The sequence below is a fragment of the Ips typographus genome, unplaced genomic scaffold, assembly GCF_016097725.1.
Source record: "Ips typographus isolate SLU unplaced genomic scaffold, UJ_Ityp_2.0 IpsContig33, whole genome shotgun sequence".
Classification (NCBI taxonomy): domain Eukaryota; kingdom Metazoa; phylum Arthropoda; class Insecta; order Coleoptera; family Curculionidae; genus Ips; species Ips typographus.
Window position 1 is genome coordinate 479,544 of NW_028098572.1, and position 23,354 is coordinate 502,897.

Here is a 23,354-nt window from a genome sequence, read left to right on the forward strand (position 1 = left end):
GTTGCGTCTTTTTGTCGTACCAAGGTCAGGGTGATATGTCTCGCTGATCCCTCTGTATTTTGATTCTGAATGTTCCCAACACTTGAACTTCTGTGCCTTGGTGCAAATGGGCTGTCGGGTTTTGCGGATCTCAAGTTGTACCCTCTATTCATTCCCTTTTTCCTGCGTCGTTAGCTGCGTCTGCGAGGGCGTGTCTACCAATTTGGAGATTAGCAGACGGGGATGAAACGAGGCGCCTCCACCATGTCACGTTAAGGGTTGGTTAAGGGGAAAGAACACAGAGGATTCCACAAGTAACCCACTTTATTTAAGTAGTTGTGCCTTATTGCCTAGATAGTTATCTTACCCCCAGATGGTCAAGATGGCTGGGAGCATGATGTGAAACTGGCTAGGCTGATGATACACGGAGGGCAGCGCTTTAGCGGTGGTGAATGAACCCTAGACTTAGGTCCGAGGGCATTCACCGAGCCGGCAAATACGTGAAGAACCTAACAAAGGGAGGTAAGCTGGAACGGCAACTTAAGCTGCGCGCCCACACTATTTCCTTTGCTAGGGCCGATCTAGGGTGTGGCACTTGGTCACCTACTGCTCCACGTTAAGTTGCACAATAGGCGTACCCAGACTAACCCAGAGATCAGTAATCTGTACGTGCTTTTGGTACAGTATTTATACTCACATCATGACCCCAATTCGCCAATATTGCTGACACAAACATTGTACTGGGGGAGACCGGGGCAACTTAAGTTAACGGTACCTAGTGTAATTTCTATGTTACAATATCATTTGTCCAAAAAAAATCATTTTTTTTTATTACATCTTCATGGATCTGACAAAAACTGTGAAAAAATACCATTTCACGGCCTAGGTATGCAAATAACGATTTGTGCATGTAAAATTTTAGAAAATCTTCAGACTTGTTGCCCTCGCTAAAGAAACAGCTTTCATGCATGTTATGGTTATTTTCCTAATAAAGTGCCCTCTCTTTCGGATCGGGCACTTTTTGTCAAATAAACTTAAAATTTACTCAAACTGTTTCTAGGACAACACCCTTCATGCATGATTTACGGCAATTTTACATGCACTTAAGAGCTATTTCACACGGACCACTCAGCAGCGCTTCTAAGTGGCGCCACTTAGAAGCGCGTGCAACTTTTTGCAAACGTTTGCCTGTCATAAACGCGCCACCGATCAACAGTTCAAGTCCTCGGGTCAGGTCAGTCTTCAGTTTGGTTTATAATGGATATTAAAACAGAAGCATTGTTTCTTTTGTTAACAATTCGGAGGCGTCAACGTCGTCCCAAAAAAAAAGAAGATTTTTGGGTCCATCCATTGCTAAGTGAACGACTTGAAAAAGGATTGTTTGCAACGTTGTACAAAGATTTGGAACAAGACGACGACAAATTTTTTGGCTACTTTAGAATGTCGAGAAAGTCGTTTCATGAACTCAAATCTATAATATATAATGAAATTTGTGGACTAAATACTACTATGAGACGATGCATTTCAGTGGAAGAAAAACTGGCAATAACTTTAAGGTAATGCTTATGTTTGTTCAAATAGTGTTTTGTTAGAAAAGTAAAATTTAATTCAAAAGTTATTAGCTACTTTATTGAAACAAAATCAAAATACAATTTTTTGCATTCTAAAATGAACAAATTAAATTAATCTTAAAAATCTATGAATGAATACTGGGATTGAGGTGAGGGCGGAGAAAAAGCAGAAGAAAACGTTTGGCAACTTGATGGTGATTGTAGAGGTGTGCTGGTTGTAGAGGTGTGTGTTGAGTGGTGTTGTGTTGGGTGTACCGTGGTAGAGGTAAATGGAAAGAAACTTGACGGTGATTGTAAAGGGGCGATTGTTGTAGATGTACGAGTTGAGTGGTGTTGTGTTGGATGTACCGTGGTAGAGGAAAATGGAAAGAAACTTGATGGTGCTTGTAAAGGGGTGATTGTTGTAGAAGTGTGCGTTGGGTGGTGTCGTATTGGGTATACCGTGGTAGAGGTGAATGGAAGGGGCGGCATGAAATGTTGGTGGTTCTGGAGATGATGTTCTGGAGGCGGCAGAGGAAACTGTTGAGCTTTTCTAAATTTCTGAAAAACGCCTAATATCTCGGACTTCACATCTAACTTCCAATTATCAGGAATCTTTTTTAATTCCCCTTTTAAAGACAACATAAATAAAGTGTCTTCATCTTGTTCAACATAAGTTTCTGGTTTCTCTTTCATGATCTTGTTTGCTACGGCGACAAACAATTTATCTTCGTCGGTCTTTGCAGCTGAAGAAATATTTTTTCGTTAGACGGCAGTGGGACTGGGCGCTCTGATATTTCTATATCGTCCAGTATGATTTCTCTCTCTGTGCCATTTCCTTCACTTTCCACCGGATTTTCTGAAATGCTGGAGGTAGTCTCTTTTATTGAGGTCTGTAGAAAGCTGAGTTGGTTAAAATAAATGTACTGCTTCCTGCCTGAAGCTCCACTACCAGATTTTTCTTTCTTCATTTTTGCCACCTCTCTCATATAACTGTCCCGAAGACTTTTCCATTTTCTTTGGAATTGCAATGCTGAAATGTATATGTGAATGAATATATATATTGTTTCAGGTATTTGGGTACCGGCTGTTCAATGGTTGATTTGCATTTTCAGTATTGGATTGGGGTTAGTACAATTAGTGAGATTATACGTGAAGTTTGTTCAGCTATCTGGCACGTTATGAGAAGCATCTGTATGCCCACGCTGTCCAAAGATGATTGGCTAAAAGTAGCTAATTTGTTTGAAAGACGTGCACATTTTCCTAATTGCCTTGGCGCTATAGACGGCAAACATATAAGAATAGTTAAGCCAACGGACAGCGGCTCTTTGTATTATAATTGTAAACATTTTTTCTCCTTAATCTTGTTAGCAGTATGCGACTCTAACTATAAATTTTTATATGTTGACATAGGAGCTTATGGAAAGTCAGCTGACTGTAACATTTTCAAAAACTCAAAACTTTTTCAAAAACTGAATAACAATGAACTGAACATTCCAGAAAGTAGACTATTAAAAGGATCCCATATTGCCAATCCATTTGTACTAATTGGTGAGGAAGGATTTGGAATTTCAAATTTTTTAATGCGCCCTTATGGAGGGAATTTTTTAACATTCAAGAAAAGAGTTTTTAATTATCGCCTGTCAAGAGCAAGACGATATATTGAATGTTCTTTTGGAATTCTCGCTAATAAATGGCGAATTTTTCATCGACCATTAAACGTTTCCATTGATCTTGCTGAAAAAATTGTGCAAGCTTCTTGTGTTCTTCATAATTTTGTTAGAGAACGTGATGGCTATAATTTTGAGCATACATTAACTGTAGAAGGAATGGTTGATATGGTACCTGATGCAACAAGGGGTGGTAGAGAAATTAATGATATACCCGACAGGCTTGCAAATTACTTTTTAAGTAACGAAGGTCAGATACCTTGGCAGCTATAGAGAATATAGAGTTACGTTTATGGTTTCTCAAAATATGTAGGTATACCCTACCGTGGTTATTTTAGTTTAACATATTATTATGTTTACGTTTTAAGAAAAATGTAAAATACGAATAAATATAATAAATTACGTGCTTTAATAAAAACTCACCGATATTGGCTTTTTCCACGTTTGTTCTTTCGGCAAAGTTCGGGCAAAATTTTACGATAAGGAGCTCCCAACTATTTTTTTTAGTTATTTTACTACTATAATTATTGGACGACGTGTCCCAAATAGCGGGAAATTGCTCAACGGCAGCTATAAAATCGTCTGTATTTACCTCCTCATCCATCTCTGTGGGCTTCTGTGGCGACACTGAGGTGTCTCGTGTGAACACTCGCATTTAAAAGCATGTGTTGCTATTGGTGGCGTGTTTTTTAACGGTCGAGCGTTTTGGCGAGAGTCGACCACTACCCGCCACCGTAGCGCTGCTAAATCGGTGGTCGCGCCCGTGTGAATAGCTCCATAGACAACAGTGTTTCGTCAACTTATCGCTCTTACATATTACTATTGAAAACGGTTAAAGATACGGAAGAAATAATTAATACAAAAAAGTTTCTTAATCAAATAAGGATTTGGAATTTTTAAGAAAAAAAATCGATGGCGCACCAGAAAAAAAGTGGAATAAAATTGAAATTTTTAACACTCTGTATTTCTGTAACAAAGCTTTTTTGTAATTTAGTTTATTTTATATAGCAAATTATAGCTATTTTTAGGCGTAGAATACGTGGCCTAAGTTTGCGTATTAAAACCTGAAACACCCTGTATATGTTGAAGAAATTTCGACTTTTTAAAACGAAACACTCATCTGTCTATTATTCTTTTTTCTGATAGCTTTTACGGAACACTTCAACGTTTATGAAGTAACAGTCATAATACCTCATTTTAATAGTCTGCGATTTATTTATGTTTATTTACTATTACCTCCGTTTTTTGTTAACTAAACTAAAACCTGAAAATTGTCGTTGACAATTCAATTGAACAAGAATACACATTTTAAATCTTGTTCTAATTTTATACGTTACTTACAGCAAAACATAAACTTATTAATTTGACATAGTGTATCGTAAAACCTATAAGAAAAACGAATTATGTACAGGCTGTATAGATAAAAGTTGAAATTGAAATTGAACTGAAATAATACAAATAAATTTTAAAAAATGAACGCCCTGTCGGACATCTATTGCATGTTGATTTGCACAACTAATTTTTGTCGTTCCTGTAAAGCGTTCGTACCAAACATGAGTAATCTGCTTTTAGAAACAATGACAATGCAGTCAATAATTAGATGATCTATTAGGTTTAGATATGACATTAACTTTTAGAATTTTATGAAGAATCAAAAAATGTTTTAAAAACGGGGTTTTGTTTTAAAAAAATCTAAAGTTTTATCTGTCACCGTCACGCTTTTATGAACCTGTATACCCGAAAGTAATTTGAAACTATAAAAAATATAAATATTCTGTAAAACTTGTATTTATCATTTATTTGTATTTCTCAAGATAAATGAGATAAGGAACTCTACTCTCTCATTGCTCCACCTATACAGTGATTAGTTTTATTTTGCACCCAACCTTAAATTGTTTCTACTTGATTTTACAACAACAAATAGTAAATACAAACGTTGTAGGGATTTATCTACGGGAACCACACTTAAACCAAAGTACACTATGTGGGTAGTTAGAGGGTATCTCATAACATTGTGACAGACCAAACTTTGCTTTTTTATTAATTGGAAATACCTGTATATTATTGAATTTTTGGATAATCCTATTGGCTATAAGAATGATTTTGTTAGATTGTAGCGCTTTTCTAGCGGATTTCCTCGGTTACGTTGCCTCGGGCGCCACCTTCGTTATTTATAGTGGCTGAAGGTCTATTTTACGGTACCTGGGTAGCCTTTAGACAGCTGGAGAAAAGTTCTAAAGGGTTCGGGAAGTAAACAAAATTAAAACAACTGTTTTCTCTAAATGCACTGTATTGCGGCTCTCTGTACTTACAGTAAATACTTACGGTAACGGATACCTAATGAAACGAAAGTTACCTTGTTCGGTGATACGGGGAAAGCGTGTAACGGTTATGAAAACTAGCTACGGACCCTTCACTACTGTATGACTGTCTGTGACACGGTGTAAGTACGGCGCACAGTGGTCGATTTTTAAAAAAACTAGGCAATAATTAAAAGAGTTAAATACAGTTAAGGAATTTTTAATAAATGACACAATGGAATTATTTATGCAGGTTTTTAAAGAAATTAATAGTCGCACAATATAATATACAGAATTATTTCATAAAGATAAATAGTTGTTAGTTAAAGTAAAGTGCTGAATGGTAATATTCGGTTCAATGTGTCTAATGATTTCATTTTAAGGTCTTATATATCGTACATAATTCATTAAAAATATCAAAAACATCTTTTTAATTAAAAAACATACCTAATGATATTTTTATTCTTCATCAAAACTACTTAACTCTAAAAACTTAGTATCCGTGGAATTATTTACTTTTGGAGTATCTAATAACTCTAAAGTTTCAGGAAGGAAACATTTTAATTTTTTAATAGGTAGTTTATGTAAACTCGAGATGCAAGGATCTGACGAAACCAGAAGGTGATTTATTATATCTCGTATGTTATCTTTTCTGGATGTTTTTCTGGAAAAATCCGCTCTATACTTCTTGATATCCTTGTTGCGTGCCTCTTGTGCTTCCTCGGATAATTGTCCTATTGGCAAGCAAAATGATTTAATAACTTCAAAGCCATGTAATAAAATTTTGTGTATAGTTGGAGGCATGGCATACCAAGGATACAATGTCACAAAAAGGCTTGCAGTTGTTAACGCATATTCCTTAAATCTATCTGTATTGATGTCAAATCCAGACGATAAAGTTTGCAATATTACATGAAATTTTGTAATTAATTGTTTGTCAATTTTGGTTATATTTGATACTACTTCTACATTTTCAAAGAACCTACGAGCTGTGTTACCATCATTGGAGGTACAAGTAAATGGAACGATATTATTAATTTGACGGTCCACAAACTCTTTTTCTAGTTTAATTAGCTCTGCTGTTTCGTGAATGAACTGTAATTTTAAAGGACGACAAAAACGAGGCGATGATGTTCTTACATTTTGCCAAATTATTTGATTATTTTTATTGGTTTCTGTACGATATATAAGCCTTATGGGTACTAATGATGTCAATACTATACTAGAGTCAGAACTACCAGTTTTGTCAAATTTTTGTTTGTACTCCGATTGACCTGAAGAACCGTCTAAGCCCCATTTACATATTAAAACTAAATTTACGTTTGAGCAGGAGTTTAACCTATCAATAACTTCTTCTTGTAACTGAAGCAATCTTTTGCAAGTATGATTCAGCATTGACTGCATTGGAACTTCGGCTACAGTATCCGAAGAGACAATTATTGAGTTAGGGTAACATCGCTTCTTTGCTTTAAGGATTTCATCATAGGAAGGATAAATATGACAGTTTTTTTCTTTGACTTGACGCCTGATTAAATTGTATTGACTCTTGCTTAACTTTGCTTCTATTAGAAGAGAAAGTGCCTCATCAGCACTCAATTTAGTATAAGTTGTTGTTTGATTTTTTAAGGCGTTGAAATACTCGTCAGTTTTTGATGGTGTATTGGTAATGTCTTTGAGTATTTTTGCAGCTTGATTGTTTCCTTCGGCACGAAAATTCATTTGCGTTGCATAGGCGAGTTCTACTGCACTAGATGTATTTCGCAAATTACTAGTTTTCATTCTTTTGGAACGATCACTGCTATCTTCAAAAGATACTTTAGGTCGACCTTGTTACGTACGAAATAGAGTTTTTGTCCGTTAACTCGTTTGATTTGTGTTTTTAATGTCCGTGGGCCTAGTTACACTAGTAGACCGATTCCGATCGCTTAAATCCTCCAATTGCACTTTGTGCACATTTTGTTGTAAATGTGGGTGCGTGACCTGATAAGTTATCAGGTGCCGTAGTCACGTGATTGGTTTCGATTTTTGTCAGGGAAGCGTTTGTGGTCGTGTTTCTTTGTGTCAGGTGCCATGTGCCTATTTAATCACCCCACTTTGTGATATCGGTCTCTTTACCACTACAGCACTCGAACTGCCGACATCTGACTTTTTTCTGAGCGGTGTGGCGCGTGTGTGAATTTGAATTTTTAATCCGTAAACATCTGGCCGAATTACAGGTAAATTGGTTTTATTGTTAGTTCTTTTGAATTATTTTGTATCGGCCCAATTTTCCAACACAGTATTGTGTTCGGCCCAACCGGAGATTCAGGGACTTTTCCAACCGGAGATTCAGGGACTTTTCCAACCGGATATTCAGAGATTTTTCCAACCGGATATCCAGAGATTTTTCCAACCGGAGATTCAGGGACTTTTCCAACCGAGATTCAGAGACTTTTCTAGCCGGAGATTCAAAGACCTTTCCGACCGGAATTTCAAGGGTTTTCCCGACCGAATAACATTTCAATCGGGGACTGAATCAGCCTGACTGGGACTGCTTTGTCCAGAGTTTTCCGGACCAACCCACGTGTTGGAAAAGCCGACCACCGGCCACAGAGTCTCAAAAGGTCAGAATCGAACCACCACAATTCCTCACTTGATTCAGTTTTATTTAATTTAATTTAATTTTTATTTTTTTTTAGTTATATTAGTTTGCTCTAAACAACTTCAACACTTGTCATCACCTCTGGTCACCTTTTTGGTTGCCGGAACAAGTGTTGAAGGTGTTTGTTCGTTTTCCCTGGTGTTCTGCTGTTTTCTGCCTTAGGTACCTGTCACCAGTCTCTGGACCCCATTTCCTACCTGGAAATCAGCGGTGGCCACTACTGACTACTGGGAAGAGGATACTGGAGGTTCCAGGACCCAAACGTCGTCTTAAGAACTGGTAAGGGCAGTTAGAGACAGTTTGGCACTGGGAAAACTTTTCCTGTTTTTTTTTAAAAAATTTCAAATTTATCTTGATTTTTCATTTTATTTTAAATTCAACTTCAATTTTGTTTTCTTTTATTTTTCCTTGTTAATTCTTTCGATAATTTGTTTCTCGGCAACTTTTGTAAATTTTGTAAATTTTTGTAAAGTTGTAAATATTGTAGTTTTGTTTTTTAACTTGTAATATACACGTGTACATATACAACAAATAGTTCGTTTGATTTCCTGCAGTATGTCCAAGTGTGTTCATCTATAGCTAGTTATGAACTCATGCAATTTATCCACGACCTTGAGCTATCTAATTAAAGAATGTTGAAATCTCATTAACGTGAGGTTTCATCATAACAAATTGGCGCCCAACGTGGGGCACGAACCCACGACCCTGAGATTAAGAGTCTCATGCTCTACCGACTGAGCTAGCCGGGCCGCACCCTACAGAATACTCTAATATTCCCTTTCAAATCCTGGATCACATTATGCCAGATTCGTCTTTCAGACTCGAACCAGATGAGTTCTTGCTTCAAACCAATAATCTGATCTTCTAAGGCTTTGTTTTTCTTTATAGACTCACTCAGTTGGTCATTCAAACTGTGTATTTTTTCACAGGACTCTTTGGCGTCTTTCAACAGTTTTTCATTTTCAGTTTGCAATTGTTGTTTCCAATGCAAAGCAGCAGTTTCAGCACCTAATTTTTCGTAAAGCTGTTGGTTTTGTTGAGTCAAACCTTTCACTTGAGCTCTCAATTCTTCAATTTCTAAAACATCTTGTTTCATAGTTTTCAGTGCATTTTGGCTAATTTGGTACTTTTCATTCAACTGAGTAAATCTAGCCTTATAGTCCCAATCAGGGATTTTTTTAAACACCTTGGGTTTTGATGCTCCATCTTCAGATTGACTACCCAAAGGTCGTTTTGTACCCACTGGTGGCTTGGTGGTTTGTTGATAACTGTTGTGTGTGGTGCAAGTTTTATTTATTGTAATAATTGTTATTTTGGGTTTTTTTATCCTCATATTAATTAATTAACATGCAACACTCTAAATTGCCCAAGTTTAGAGTTTTATTATCCGAAGCTCAGGCAGCTCGAGCTTCCACAAGTCAAAATGCAATTATGAGAGCCCCTTTAAGACGTTCGCGCTCTGTCTCGGATTTAACGACTGTCACAGATCAGCAGCCATTAAACAATTTACCTAAGGTCAAACTTAATGTGAGTGCTAGGGCTGCACCCATCAAAACAGCCTCAGCCATCCCAACAGCCACCCTTAAAACCACCAAGCCACCAGTGGGTACAAAACGACCTTTGGGTAGTCAATCTGAAGATGGAGCATCAAAACCCAAGGTGTTTAAAAAAATCCCTGATTGGGACTATAAGGCTAGATTTACTCAGTTGAATGAAAAGTACCAAATTAGCCAAAATGCACTGAAAACTATGAAACAAGATGTTTTAGAAATTGAAGAATTGAGAGCTCAAGTGAAAGGTTTGACTCAACAAAACCAACAACTTTACGAAAAATTAGGTGCTGAAACTGATGCTTTGCATTGGAAACAACAATTGCAAACTGAAAATGAAAAACTGTTGAAAGACGCCAAAGAGTCCTGTGAAAAAATACACAGTTTGAATGACCAACTGAGTGAGTCTATAAAGAAAAACAAAGCCTTAGAAGATCAGATTATTGGTTTGAAGCAAGAACTCATCTGGTTCGAGTCTGAAAGAAGAATCTGGCATAATGTGATCCAGGATTTGAAAGGGAATATTAGAGTATTCTGTAGGGTGCGGCCCGGCTAGCTCAGTCGGTAGAGCATGAGACTCTTAATCTCAGGGTCGTGGGTTCGTGCCCCACGTTGGGCGCCAATTTGTTATGATGAAACCTCACGTTAATGAGATTTCAACATTCTTTAATTAGATAGCTCAAGGTCGTGGATTAATTGCATGAGTTCATAACTAGCTATAGATGAACACACTTGGACATACTGCAGGAAATCAAACGAACTATTTGTTGTATATGTACACGTGTATATTACAAGTTAAAAAACAAAACTACAATATTTACAACTTTACAAAAATTTACAAAATTTACAAAAGTTGCCGAGAAACAAATTATCGAAAGAATTAACAAGGAAAAATAAAAGAAAACAAAATTGAAGTTGAATTTAAAATAAAATGAAAAATCAAGATAAATTTGAAATTTTTAAAAAAAAAACAGGAAAAGTTTTCCCAGTGCCAAACTGTCTCTAACTGCCCTTACCAGTTCTTAAGACGACGTTTGGGTCCTGGAACCTCCAGTATCCTCTTCCCAGTAGTCAGTAGTGGCCACCGCTCATTTCCAGGTAGGAAATGGGGTCCAGAGACTGGTGACAGGTACCTAAGGCAGAAAACAGCAGAACACCAGGGAAAACGAACAAACAGCTTCAACACTTGTTCCGGCAAACAAAAAGGTGACCAGAGGTGATGACAAGTGTTGAAGTTGTTTAGAGCAAACTAATATAACTAAAAAAAAATAAAAATTAAATAAAACTGAATCAAGTGAGGAATTGTGGTGGTTCGATTCTGACCTTTTGAGACTCTGTGGCCGGTGGTCGGCTTTTCCAACACGTGGGTTGATCCGGAAAACTCTGGACAAAGCAGTCCCAGTCAGGCTGATTCAGTCCCCGATTGAAATGTTATTCGGTCGGGAAAACCCTTGAAATTCCGGTCGGAAAGGTCTTTGAATCTCCGGCTAGAAAAGTCTCTGAATCTCGGTTGGAAAAGTCCCTGAATCTCCGGTTGGAAAAATCTCTGGATATCCGGTTGGAAAATTCTCTGAATATCCGGTTGGAAAAGTCCCTGAATCTCCGGTTGGAAAAGTCCCTGAATCTCCGGTTGGGCCGAACACAATACTGTGTTGGAAAATTGGGCCGATACAAAATAATTCAAAAGAACTAACAATAAAACCAATTTACCTGTAATTCGGCCAGATGTTTACGGATTAAAAATTCAAATTCACACACGCGCCACACCGCTCAGAAAAAAGTCAGATGTCGGCAGTTCGAGTGCTGTAGTGGTAAAGAGACCGATATCACAAAGTGGGGTGATTAAATAGGCACATTGTTATGATGAAACCTCACGTTAATGAGATTTCAACATTTTTTAATTAGATAGCTCAAGGTCGTGGATTAATTGCATGAGTTCATAACTAGCTATAGATGAACACACTTGGATATACTGCAGGAAATCAAACGAACCACTTGTTGTATATGTACATGTTAGCAATCATATCAAGGTGGCGAGCCCACCGTGAGAACTTCACACGGGCTCGTGGTACTTGAGGGCGTCTTTTATCAACCACTCTTGGATGGCGACATATTTATTGGTGTAAAAGGACGTCTTTGGGAATTTGCTAGGCTAAGTTATTTTAAGTGTCCTTAGAATTATTATTGTAACAGATAAGAGATAGGAGTATGTAATATGATACTTGTGAGACGGGTGCTCTTAGGGTGTTTAGTTAAGGGATTGAAGAAAAGTGGAGAGCATTCTGATTTTCACCAGCAGAGAGAGTGGTATATTGGAAGAAGAATCATTAAATTGGTTTAGTACGGGAAAATTTGTTTTTATTCTTCCCTCAATTCTTACATCAGAAGTGGGATAGAACAACTACACCCTCCAGCTAACTACATTAAGTGATACTGTGCTTTAAACCATGGAGGAATTTGTGCAATTGTTTGCAAATTCGGTGAAATCTCTTCAAGAGCAAAACAATAAAAGTGTCGTGTCCACGCCTGTGTCAATTCCTAATTTTGATCCCCATTCGGATGATTGTGATGTGAATACGTGGTGCATCGAAATGGATAAACTCGGGAATATGTTCGGTTGGTCAGAATATGAATTAGTGGTGAGAAGTGCTTCCGGATTGAAAGGTGACGCAGCTGATTGGTTTGCGAGTTGGCAGCCCCCCAACAAGTCCTGGACCGTTTTTAAAGAGGAGTTATGCAGCATATATCCAGCAAAACGGAACTTGAATGACAAATTGCGAAAAGCTAGCCTCTACAACAGCGATCAAGCGGACTCTTACTGTGAGTATGCCAGAAAAAAAGTGTCATTAATTAAAGCTTTACCGTTTGACATGTCTGATGAGCACATTCGTGAAATTGTTATCGGGGATATTACTGACGTCCAAGTAAAAACTGCCGCTTTTAATAGTAAATTTGACAGTATTGGGGAACTCATATCTCTTTTGGGAAATTACAAAAAACCAAAGCTAAACGATTTCAGTAAACTCAAACAAAGCAACCCATTTAATTCTAAAATTGAATCTAAATTCAGGCAGAACCTTTGCTATAAGTGTAACGAACCTGGGCATATTAGTCGCCACTGTACGAAACGACAAAAGATCGATCATTCTGATGATTTGAGTAATCGTAATTTTGATAAAAGTCAAAACAGGCCTTCTTGTACTTACTGCCATAAAATCGGACATCAAATTAATGACTGTTACCAATTAAAGCGAGACCGCCCTTCTACTTCGTGACAGGTAAATTGTTTTTCAATTGAATTAGATAGTGATTTTTGTACTACGTTCAAAATTCAATATGTCTCAGTAAATTGCTTAATTGACACGGGAGCCGAATGTAGTTTGATTACCAAAATCATTGTCAAACAACTAGACTGTCATTTAGAAGCCGCCTTTCTAACTTTAAATGGTATTGGAGGGGCCACGGTATTCGCAAACAATAAAACGACTTTAACTGTCGAGAAAGACGGTACCGCTTTTGAAATTGAATTTTTTGTTGTGGACAAATCGGTTATAAAACCGGATTGTATCTTGGGACGCGATTTACTAAAACACAACGGGATTCAAATCCATGCTGACAATAGTGGAACGCGTGTGTTCCTAGAAAATGACCTGTCGCCAATGTCTAAAGCAGTAAATCTCATTTCTGTATCACCGGACACTGTAAACACACCCTTAAAAGGTCAAGAGCTAAGTGATTTATTGCGTCTCCTTAAAGGGTACGAACAAAACCTTCTTGGTACCTTCGTTTCACCAATAACAACTGCAGAACTGGAAATGAAATTGAAAGAAGATAAAATAATTAATCACCGACCCTATCGAATGGCTCATTCGGAACGCGAAAAAGTCAAGTTGATTATCAAGGACCTATTGGAAAACAAAATTATTCGTGAAAGTACTTCTCCCTATGCTAGTCCTATAGTTCTGGTCCATAAGAAGGCTGGTAGCACGCGAATGTGTTGCGATTTTCGCGCACTTAATAAAATTACTATTAAAGACCGTTTTCCGTTGCCTAGGATTGATGATCAGCTAGACCGCTTAGGGAAGCATAAATATTTTACTACTCTAGACATGACGTCGGGGTTTCATCAGATTCCGATAGCCCACTCCTCCATAGAAAAAAACTGCGTTTGTTACACCCGATGGGCATTACGAATATCTGCGAATGCCTTTTGGTCTTTCAAATGCACCGGCCGTTTTCCAGCGGACAATTTGCAAAGCTTTAGGGGATTTAAAAGATAAGGATGCTATGGTCTATTTAGACGACATTTTAATTCCATCTTTGTCAATTACAGAAGGTTTAGATAAATTAAATAGAGTATTAAGTTGTCTCACAACCGCGGGATTTTCTCTAAATATTGCCAAATGTCACTTTTTTGAAAAACAAATAGGATATTTATGTTAGGAAATTTTCGAACGCGGTATTAGACCGGGGACAAACAAGGTAGAGGCATTACTAAAATCACCAAAAAATTAATTTGTGATCGAGGTACTAATTTTACAGATAAAATGGTAAAGGGGGTACTCTTAGAATTGGGTATCCAACAACACTTAGTTGCTAAAAGCGCCCCTCGAGGGAACGGTCAGGTAGAACGGTATGTCGGGACAGTCATTAATTTACTGAGGACAGAAATCGAAAATAAGTCAGAATGGCCGAACAAAATTCATAAACTGTAAACCTCACTCAATACAAGCGTTCAAAAATCAACTGGGTTTTCGCCCGTTTATTTGTTGACTGGGGTCGAAAGTAATAGTCCCGATATCAAGTCGTTAACACAGTCGCTTGCGTTAAAACTACTTCCGACACATTTATTAAATGACAGAAATCTGGCATATGATCGTATGAAGCGACAGGCAGAGTTGGCCAAAAATCTTTTTGATAAAAAAAAGGAGGTCCAATAAGCAATTTGCGATAGGTGACTGTGTCTATCGTCCATCGGGCAATAGCCACTTGTCGAAATTGGACGGCAAGGGTCTTTTGAAATCATACAGATCCTTCCGAATGAAAGATTCGAATAGAAAATAGAATTCAAAGTATAAAAAGCACTTTAGCTTGCGACAGTACAGTTTTATTGTGTTGAAAGCATAACGCTTTGCACTTGGTACAGTTTTATTGTGTTGAAAGCATAACGCTTTGCACTTGGTACCATTTTATTGTGTTGAAAGCATAACGCTTTGCACATTGGTACCGTTTTATTGTGTTGAAAGCATAACGCTTTGCACTTGGTACAGTTTTATTGTGTTGAAAGCATAACGCTTTGCACTTGGTACCGTTTTATTGTGTTGAAAGCATAACGCTTTGCACATTTGTACCGTTTTATTGTGTTGAAAGCATAACGCTTTGCACTTGGTACCGTTTTATTGTGTTGAAAGCATACCGCTTTGCACATTGGTACCGTTTTATTGTGTTGAAAGCATAACGCTTTGCACATTGGTACCGTTTTATTGTGTTGAAAGCATAACGCTTTGCACTTGGTACAGTTTTATTGTGTTGAAAGCATAACGCTTTGCACATTGGTACCGTTTTATTGTGTTGAAAGCATAACGCTTTGCACTTGGTACAGTTTTATTGTGTTGAAAGCATAACGCTTTGCACTTGGTACAGTTTTATTGTGTTGAAAGCATAACGCTTTGCACATTGGTACCGTTTTATTGTGTTGAAAGCATAACGCTTTGCACTTGGTACAGTTTTATTGTTTTGAAAGCATAACGCTTTGCACTTGGTACCATTTTATTGTGTTGAAAGCATAACGCTTTGCACATTGGTACCGTTTTATTGTGTTGAACGCATAACGCTTTGCACTTGGTACAGTTTTATTGTGTTGAAAGCATAACGCTTTGCACTTGGTACAGTTTTATTGTGTTGAAAGCATAACGCTTTGCACATTGGTACCGTTTTATTGTGTTGAAAGCATAACGCTTTGCACTTGGTACCGTTTTATTGTGTTGAAAGCATAACGCTTTGCACTTGGTACAGTTTTATTGTGTTGAACCGTTATTGGTACCGTTTTACATTTATTCGAATTTATTGTCGTTTTTTTTGTATTTGTTATTATTTGGTGAATTAACTTGTTCTGTCACATTCATTGCACCAGGCATCCCTTGTATCGATTAAATAGTTGTCGTACGATCCTGCTGGTTTTTCTGTTGTTACAGGACTTGGTAATTCGAGAGCGAATTACGTGTCAGGTTGGCCGTGTTAGCAATCATATCAAGGTGGCGAGCCCACCGTGAGAACTTCACACGGGCTCGTGGTACTTGAGGGCGTCTTTTATCAACCACTCTTGGATGGCGACATATTTATTGGTGTAAAAGGACGTCTTTGGGAATTTGCTAGGCTAAGTTATTTTAAGTGTCCTTAGAATTATTATTGTAACAGATAAGAGATAGGAGTATGTAATATGATACTTGTGAGACGGGTGCTCTTAGGGTGTTTAGTTAAGGGATTGAAGAAAAGTGGAGAGCATTCTGATTTTCACCAGCAGAGAGAGTGGTATATTGGAAGAAGAATCATTAAATTGGTTTAGTACGGGAAAATTTGTTTTTATTCTTCCCTCAATTCTTACATACACGTGTATATTACAAATTAAAAACAAACAAACTACAATATTTACAATTTACAGAATTTACAAAATTTACAAGAGTTGCCACAAAAAAGGTTGAAAACAAAAAGAGAGTTGAATTTAAAACAAATGAAAGAAAAAAGTTAAATTTGAAATTTAAAAAAAACAGGAAAAGTTTTCCCAGTGCCAAACTGTCTCTAACTGCCCTTACCAGTTCTTAAGACGATGTTTGGGTCCTGGAACCTCCAGTATCCTCTTCCCAGTAGTCAGTAGTGGCCACCGCTGATTTCCAGGTAGGAAATGGGGTCCAGAGACTGGTGACAGGTACCTAAGGCAGAAAACAGCAGAACACCAGGGAAAACGAACAAACAGCTTCAACACTTGTTCCGGCAACCAAAAAGGTGACCAGAGGTGATGACAAGTGTTGAAGTTGTTTAGAGCAAAATAATATAAACTAAAAAATAAAAATAAAATTGAATAAAACTAAATCAAGTGAGGAATTGTGGTGGTTCGATTCTGACCTTTTGAGACTCTGTGGCCGGTGGTCGGCTTTTCCAACACGTGGGTTGGTCCGGAAAACTCTGGACAAAGCAGTCCCAGTCAGGATGATTCAATCCCCGATCGAAATGTTATTTGGTCGGGAAAACCCTTGATATTCCGGTCGGAAAGGTCTTTGAATCTCCGGCTAGAAAAGTCTCTGAATCTCGGTTGGAAAAGTCCCTGAATCTCCGGTTGGAAAAATCTCTGGATATCCGGTTGGGCCGAACACAATGCTGTGTTGGAAAATTGGGCCGATACAAAATAATTCAAAAGAACTAACAATAAAACCAATTTACCTGTAATTCGGCCAGATGATCACGGATTAAAAATTCAAAATCACACACGCGCCACACCGCTCAGAAAAAAGATCAGATGTCGGCAGTTCGGGTGCTGTAGTGGTAAAGAGACCGATATCACAAAGTGGGGTGATTAAATAGGCCACATGGCACCTGACACAAAGAAACACGACCACAAACCGACGCTTCCCCGACAAAAATCGAAACCAATCACGTGACTACGGCACCTGATAACTTATCAGGTCACGCACCCACATTTACAACAAAATGTGCACAAAGTGCAATTGGAGGATTTAAGCGATCGGAATCGGTCTACTAGTGTAACTAGGCCCATGTACATTAAAAACACAAATCAAACGAGTTAACGGACGAAAACTCTATTTCGTACGTAACAACATGGTACCTGACACAAAGAAACACGACCACAAACCGACGCTTCCCTGACAAAAATCGAAACCAATCACGTGACTACGGCACCTGATAACTTATCAGGTCACGCACCCACATTTACAACAAAATGTGCACAAAGTGCAATTGGAGGATTTAAGCGATCGGAATCGGTCTACTAGTGTAACTAGGCCCACGGACATTAAAAACACAAATCAAACGAGTTAACGGACGAAAACTCTATTTCGTACGTAACAACCTTTATTGCTTGATTTTCGTTTGACTTGATTGCTTCTTTTGAAAAATTTAATTTGCAAACTCAACAATTTTGCATGTGTTTGTATGAATCTGTCTTTAGATCGACACGAAACCAACCATTTTTTTACAAAATCTGATTTAAATCTTGATAAATTTCTTTTTTCGTTCTTGCTGAGTTGCTCATTTTTCGTCAGTTCTAAAATTTTATTTTCTAAAGTAGTGAATCTACTATTAATACTTTTATCGGAAAAACTCTGAACCATGTCAAAAAGGTCCTGGTAACTAATAATAAAAAAAAGTTTTCGTCCACATCTGTAAGCAGAACAAAATATAGGTAAGTATAGCATTTTGAACTTTTGAAACGTCAGTAAAAAATTAACCCCGTATTTTAGACTTATGTGCAAATATGAGCAAGGTTTCTGTTTAGCATTAGTTTATTAAGTAAGTTTCTTCAACAAAACACTAAACAAACCCGTGGGATATTGGGCGGAACATAAAAAAAAAACATGCAAAATTTTGTCTCTTAATGTGACGTAAAAACGCATTTCCATTTTGAGTATATTAATATTTAAAAGTATCAAAATGATCAAACATTTTTATGTGAAAAACTTACTACTTACCCCTACAATTAGGATCCATTTTAAAACAAAAATGAAACTTGTCTTCTACTAAGTTATAACAACAAAACCTTTGTAACGCATCCAAAAAAACTTACTAGAAAAAAATAATGTATTTGAGTTTGACGAATCACTGTCAAACAATAATAAAAGAATGTGACATTCTATCATAGCCAACTTGTTCTTTGAAAACATTGTTTGACATTTGAATGACTTTTAGCCAAATATACCAGGTGTCCAAGAGCACCCTGGACATAGGAGATTAACATGGGAAAATGGTTTTGATTTTTTTGCGCCTGTACGGTTCATTTAATGGAAAAACGCTTTAGATAAAAGTTGTAGAGCACATTTTCGGCTATCTACTTGTATTTTTTTCAATACCGTAGATTTGACCATTAAGACGAAAAACGGATCTAAAATTCGGAAATTTTAAATCTCCCGCCAAGCGGTCGTTAAGGAAAGTTTATATCCGGTCGTGCTACCAACCTTTCAAAATCATAACAAATCGTTGTCAGTCATTCTGTAATCAAAACATTCAAAACAAGTTTATTTAGTAATAATTTTGAGTTACTACCCACATACCGCGAAGAAAATACAAATAAATCATGATAAAAACACTTTATCAGGAGCTACAGTCCAAAAATCTGGTAAGTTGCGTTCATAACCTCATTCAATGTCTCTACTAAACTTATTTACTTTGTAGCAAAATTCTTTAAGAAAACACTGGTTTTGCTTGCAAATATTTAATGAGGATGACCGAATCACCTATCTCAAGCCTCTTCATAACACTACCAAACGATTTAAAGTGATAAAAACAATGGACTAGGAAGGCCTGCAGATGTTTGAAGATAAGTTGCTTTACTATACAGGGATCACAAAAGAGGGTAAATACTTCCCTCAAAAGTGGTGCAATTTAGTGACCTATGTAACTGATAGTATTATTGTATCCTTCTGTTTTGTAGTGTTATCAACACACCATAGTGTTTAAGTGGTTTTACATTGTATGATGTTAATAAAAAGGCATTTTTTATAACTGATTGTCAATGTTTTTTCCCATCTCTACAGGGTAAGGTAAGTACTGATATTTAATTAGCTCCATTAGTTAACTTGAACATCATTCACCTACAAGGTTACTTGTAAAATGTCTACTAACCAAAAATAGTTTATTTGCAAGTAATGTGTAACTCGAGTTCACATTTGATTAGTAAAGGTAGTATGTCCTGTGAAATGGTGTATTGAATTAGAAGCAAATTGTTTCTCTTTAGAAACTTTCAATCACTACATTTCACCTACCTTTGCTAATTTGGAACTCCACTATTATCCAAACAAACATTAGGTTAGTAAGACAAAGTTGTTTTTAGCATAGCTTGTATGGTGACAGGTTCACCCACTCACACTCAATCTGTGGAACAATCACTGTTTATGTGGTAAGACCAGTTTTCTTTGCCACCTATTGTACCTAAGCTTTTCACTTGAAGAAAATGTATACTGTACCTTGAACTGTGAATAAATAAATAATACAAACGTTCAGTGTACAAAGTTTTATTTGGAACAATTGAGTGTGTGGAAAAAAGAACACAATTATAATGTTAATACCTAAACCTAGAATAGAACAGCTCATGTAGATAGCTCAATTGAAAAGTTGGTTTTTCGACAATACCTACCCATATACAAAAAGTTTTGTCACCTGACTGATAATTTGACTATGTAAGTCCATATTCTCTTCTTGGAAGGGGTTTCTCAGAGGTTTTATAGCCAGTTTAAGATTATTCACATTTCACAGGCACATCAAATTTTGAGATTTAAGTCAGATATCAACACTGAATCATTTTAAGTTTTAGTTGCAACACTGGTGGAGACCCTCGCTGATGATAGTCCATGAAGTTAAGCACATTGAAACTAAATCACACCACTTTTGAAGGAAGTATTTGGCCCCTTTGTTGTTGTCCCTGTACAGTAGGAAACTTATCTTCAAAGATCTTCATTGTCCACTGTTTTCATCACTTGAAATCGTTTGGTAGTGTTATGAAGAGGCTTGAGATAGGTGATTCGGTCATCCTCATTAAATATTTGCAAGCAAAACCAGTGTGTTCTTAATGAATTTTGCTACAAAGTAAATAAGTTTAGTAGAGACATTGAATGAGGTTATGAATGCAACTTACCAGATTTTTGGGCTGTGGCTACTGATAAAGTGTTTTTATCACGATTTATATGTATTTTCTTCGCAGTTTGTGGGTAGTAACTTAAAATTATTACTAAATAAACTTGTTTTGAATGTTTTGATTACAGAATGACTGACAACGATTTGTTACGATTTTGAAAGGTTGGTAGAACGACCGTTTTCGTGCACCTTTTTTGAGTTTTGTTTTTTATAAGCTATGTGTAAATTCCTGTAATGGAATTCAGGAAGAATGCTCAGGATACTTGGTAGTTTATAGTAGTTTAGGTTGGAAGGTTGAGTAAGAACCGCTGTTGGATTAATACTGAGTTTTATTTAACAATTAACAACTATTTATACACATTTACAAACGTTATAAACAAATGAAAATAATAAGTGCTGACCAATATTGTTCTGTGCTCCACATTCGAAGGTTTGGTGATTTTCCTGCTGACGCTGCGTTTGGTACCTGGTTGCCCGGTGACCTGCTGGCGGTGCATTAGCCGCAATAACCTAGTTAATTACCTTTGTGTTGTTTATGAAATATATAAACTGATACAATTTTTATGACTAAATGTGAATTTAGACATTCTGGGCAGTCTATTGCCATGCCATCAATGTTCAGCGCCGTCATGGGGAAATACTGGTTCGAGGACAATCGCTTCTGTGGGTGGCTGGGCAGCTCTGATTGTATTTAATAGAATATCTGCTGCATCTCTGTCTCTTCTCGTATTGGAGCTGTTACTTTGTCGTCGTTTGTAGAACCCGAATAGTACCATAAGTGTGATAACAACAAGTATAGTTATCACTGTACCACTAAGGCTTGTGATTAGAAAGTGCTTTTTGACTGTCTCCCAATGCGTGGTTTCAAGTTGTCGTTTGATACTCATTTCTTCACTCCTGACTTCATTAAGCTTGTTGGATGCGTCAATTACAGGTTCGTCAATTAGCGTGGTTTCTCTTCCGTGCATAACTGGGAATAATGATATATTTTGTAGTATAGGTTTGGAGAATGCCTGTAAGACAGTGACAGTGTCTGACCTCTTAGGCGTTAGGATGTTCTTCTTCGTTTGAATGAGGCAAGTTGGAGTTGTTTCTATAATAGCAGTCTGATTTAGAGACACATCGTTTCGGATTCCATCGCAAATAATGACAATTTTAGTTTTTTCAGGCGTAATTGCTAACCATGAGTTTGGAGTGTGTAACTGTTTCCATATTATTGATGATATGGAATGCTGTGTGATTTTGCATGAGGTATTTTCTTCGCGCTGGTATATTTGGTATATTACGCAATTTGGACTAGTCTCTATGCCTCTTGTTGTAGTGGGTGAACATACGAAGACATTTTCCGCAATGTTCAGACTGTTGTTCAACTCATATTCAGAAATTTGGAAGTACAACTGTGAATCATAGTCGATTGCTAGTAATTCGTTTGGAATATCCAGGATCCAATAGGACTTATTTTCTGTCTTCAGTGGAATTGGAGTCGATCTGATTAGCATAAATTTGTTGTGGTTTATCATCACAAAATATCCATAGACGTGGATAAATTCTTCACTGTGTTCCACTCTGGTCTGGAGCACAGGATAGGATATTATTTCGATGTTGGAAGGAATCTTTCTGGACGCAGCTGCTATAATCTTTTCAATGTGGGTCGGAGATATTAAGTCATATATGTGATCTTTGTGGTAGTGAACATCTAACAATCGTTTATAATAGTCCAAAAGTTCATCTATGTAATTGGAAACCACTTGATATGAACTAAGAATGTGAATTGTCAGTTTATTTGTATCCACCATTCGATACCATTCTTCCATTTCATTTATTGAAGCAATGCCTTCATTGATTTTCTCCCGGAATCTTTCGAGTTGATTGTTGATTCTGGATTCGGTATCATTAAAAGTAGATAAAGCATGTAGCATAAATTTGGTTTGGTGGTTGGATGCCTTGATTAGCTCCTTTTGGTTTTTATCTAATTCGTCAATATTTGTGTAGATCTCATCATTTACTCCGAATACAGCGGTAAGTAGTTTTCCCAACGCTCCTCTTTTTCCACGCTTGGATACCACAGTTTGTAATCCGTTTTGTGTCCATTGAAATTGTTTTTCCTTCTCTTTTAAATGATGTATCAGTGATATGCATTGTGTGTCCCCTGCTATTGATTTTGCTCGTTGACAGAGGTTGTCTATCTGATTAATTGCATCTTGAACGTTTATTGAGTCGTTTACCATTCTACTTTTCTCGTACTTAAGGTCAATTCTGAAGGTGCCCCTGTCTATTCGTGCATGTCCCATGTGCTCAATGTATAGTCCTGGTGGAGGATAATGAATCGAATATTGAGTTGCCTTGGACGCTTGGATCATCACAACAAAAAGAACAGCGATCAATACCTTTTTCCAGTGTTGTCTTGGGCTTTGTTTGTTTTTGTTGTGGAATAGTGGTTTTTCATTCTCGGTGTTTGATATTATTGGAATTAAGTGGTGTGTAGATCTCTTGATGGGAGCTCCTTCTGCTCTCTTTATAGTGACCACTCTAACATTTGTGTCTTTACCTGGGTGCACTTCAGTTACTCGGGCTAATGGCCATTTGCTTGGGTTGATATTCTGATCTTTTACAAGTACTAAATCTCCAATGTTCAGTGAATCTTGATGCTTCTTCCACTTGTAACGCTGCTGAAGTTGATGGAGATAGTCATTAGTCCAGCTCTTCCAGAAGTCTTTCTTAATTTTCTGAACAAGTTTCCATCTCCCAACAACGTCCGAGTTTATGTTTGTAGATATTGGATCGGGAAACGATATAATTTCTCT

The 23,354-nt window shown here is 37.2% G+C and overlaps 2 protein-coding genes, 2 long non-coding RNA genes and 2 other non-coding genes across 7 annotated transcripts; 4 read left to right on the top strand and 2 right to left on the bottom strand.

Moving 5' to 3' along the window:
• Positions 1-6,905: 6,905 nt before the first annotated feature.
• Positions 6,906-8,672, top strand: LOC145739510 (uncharacterized). The gene is made up of 2 exons (XR_014181060.1): positions 6,906-7,715; positions 7,779-8,672. It is a non-coding gene; the product is annotated as an uncharacterized LOC145739510 (long non-coding RNA).
• A 144-nt stretch (positions 8,673-8,816) lies between these two features.
• Positions 8,817-8,889, bottom strand: TRNAK-CUU (transfer RNA lysine (anticodon CUU)). The gene has a single exon. It is a non-coding gene; the product is annotated as a tRNA-Lys (tRNA).
• A 25-nt stretch (positions 8,890-8,914) lies between these two features.
• Positions 8,915-12,041, top strand: LOC145739509 (protein claret segregational-like). Of its 2 annotated transcripts, XM_081994907.1 has the most exons (3): positions 8,915-9,055; positions 9,137-10,035; positions 10,075-12,041. In XM_081994907.1, exons 2-3 carry the CDS (start codon positions 9,488-9,490, stop codon positions 10,244-10,246), a joined length of 720 nt encoding a protein of 239 aa, XP_081851033.1. In that variant the 5' UTR covers positions 8,915-9,055; positions 9,137-9,487; the 3' UTR covers positions 10,247-12,041. The 2 variants fall into 2 exon arrangements, with proteins under 2 accessions (XP_081851033.1, XP_081851032.1); XM_081994906.1 differs by having other exon boundaries at positions 9,137-12,041.
• Positions 8,938-9,132, bottom strand: LOC145739511 (uncharacterized). Its single transcript, XR_014181061.1, has 2 exons — positions 9,091-9,132; positions 8,938-9,051 (listed from the first exon to the last, which is right to left on the bottom strand). It is a non-coding gene; the product is annotated as an uncharacterized LOC145739511 (long non-coding RNA).
• TRNAK-CUU (transfer RNA lysine (anticodon CUU)) lies at positions 10,237-10,309 on the top strand. Its single transcript has one exon. It is a non-coding gene; the product is annotated as a tRNA-Lys (tRNA).
• Positions 12,042-12,137: 96 nt separating the features above from the next.
• Positions 12,138-13,970, top strand: LOC145739553 (uncharacterized). Its single transcript, XM_081994948.1, has 2 exons — positions 12,138-12,855; positions 13,036-13,970. The coding sequence occupies exons 1-2, from the start codon at positions 12,138-12,140 to the stop codon at positions 13,968-13,970; spliced, it is 1,653 nt and encodes a 550-aa protein (XP_081851074.1).
• The last annotated feature ends 9,384 nt before the right edge of the window (positions 13,971-23,354 follow it).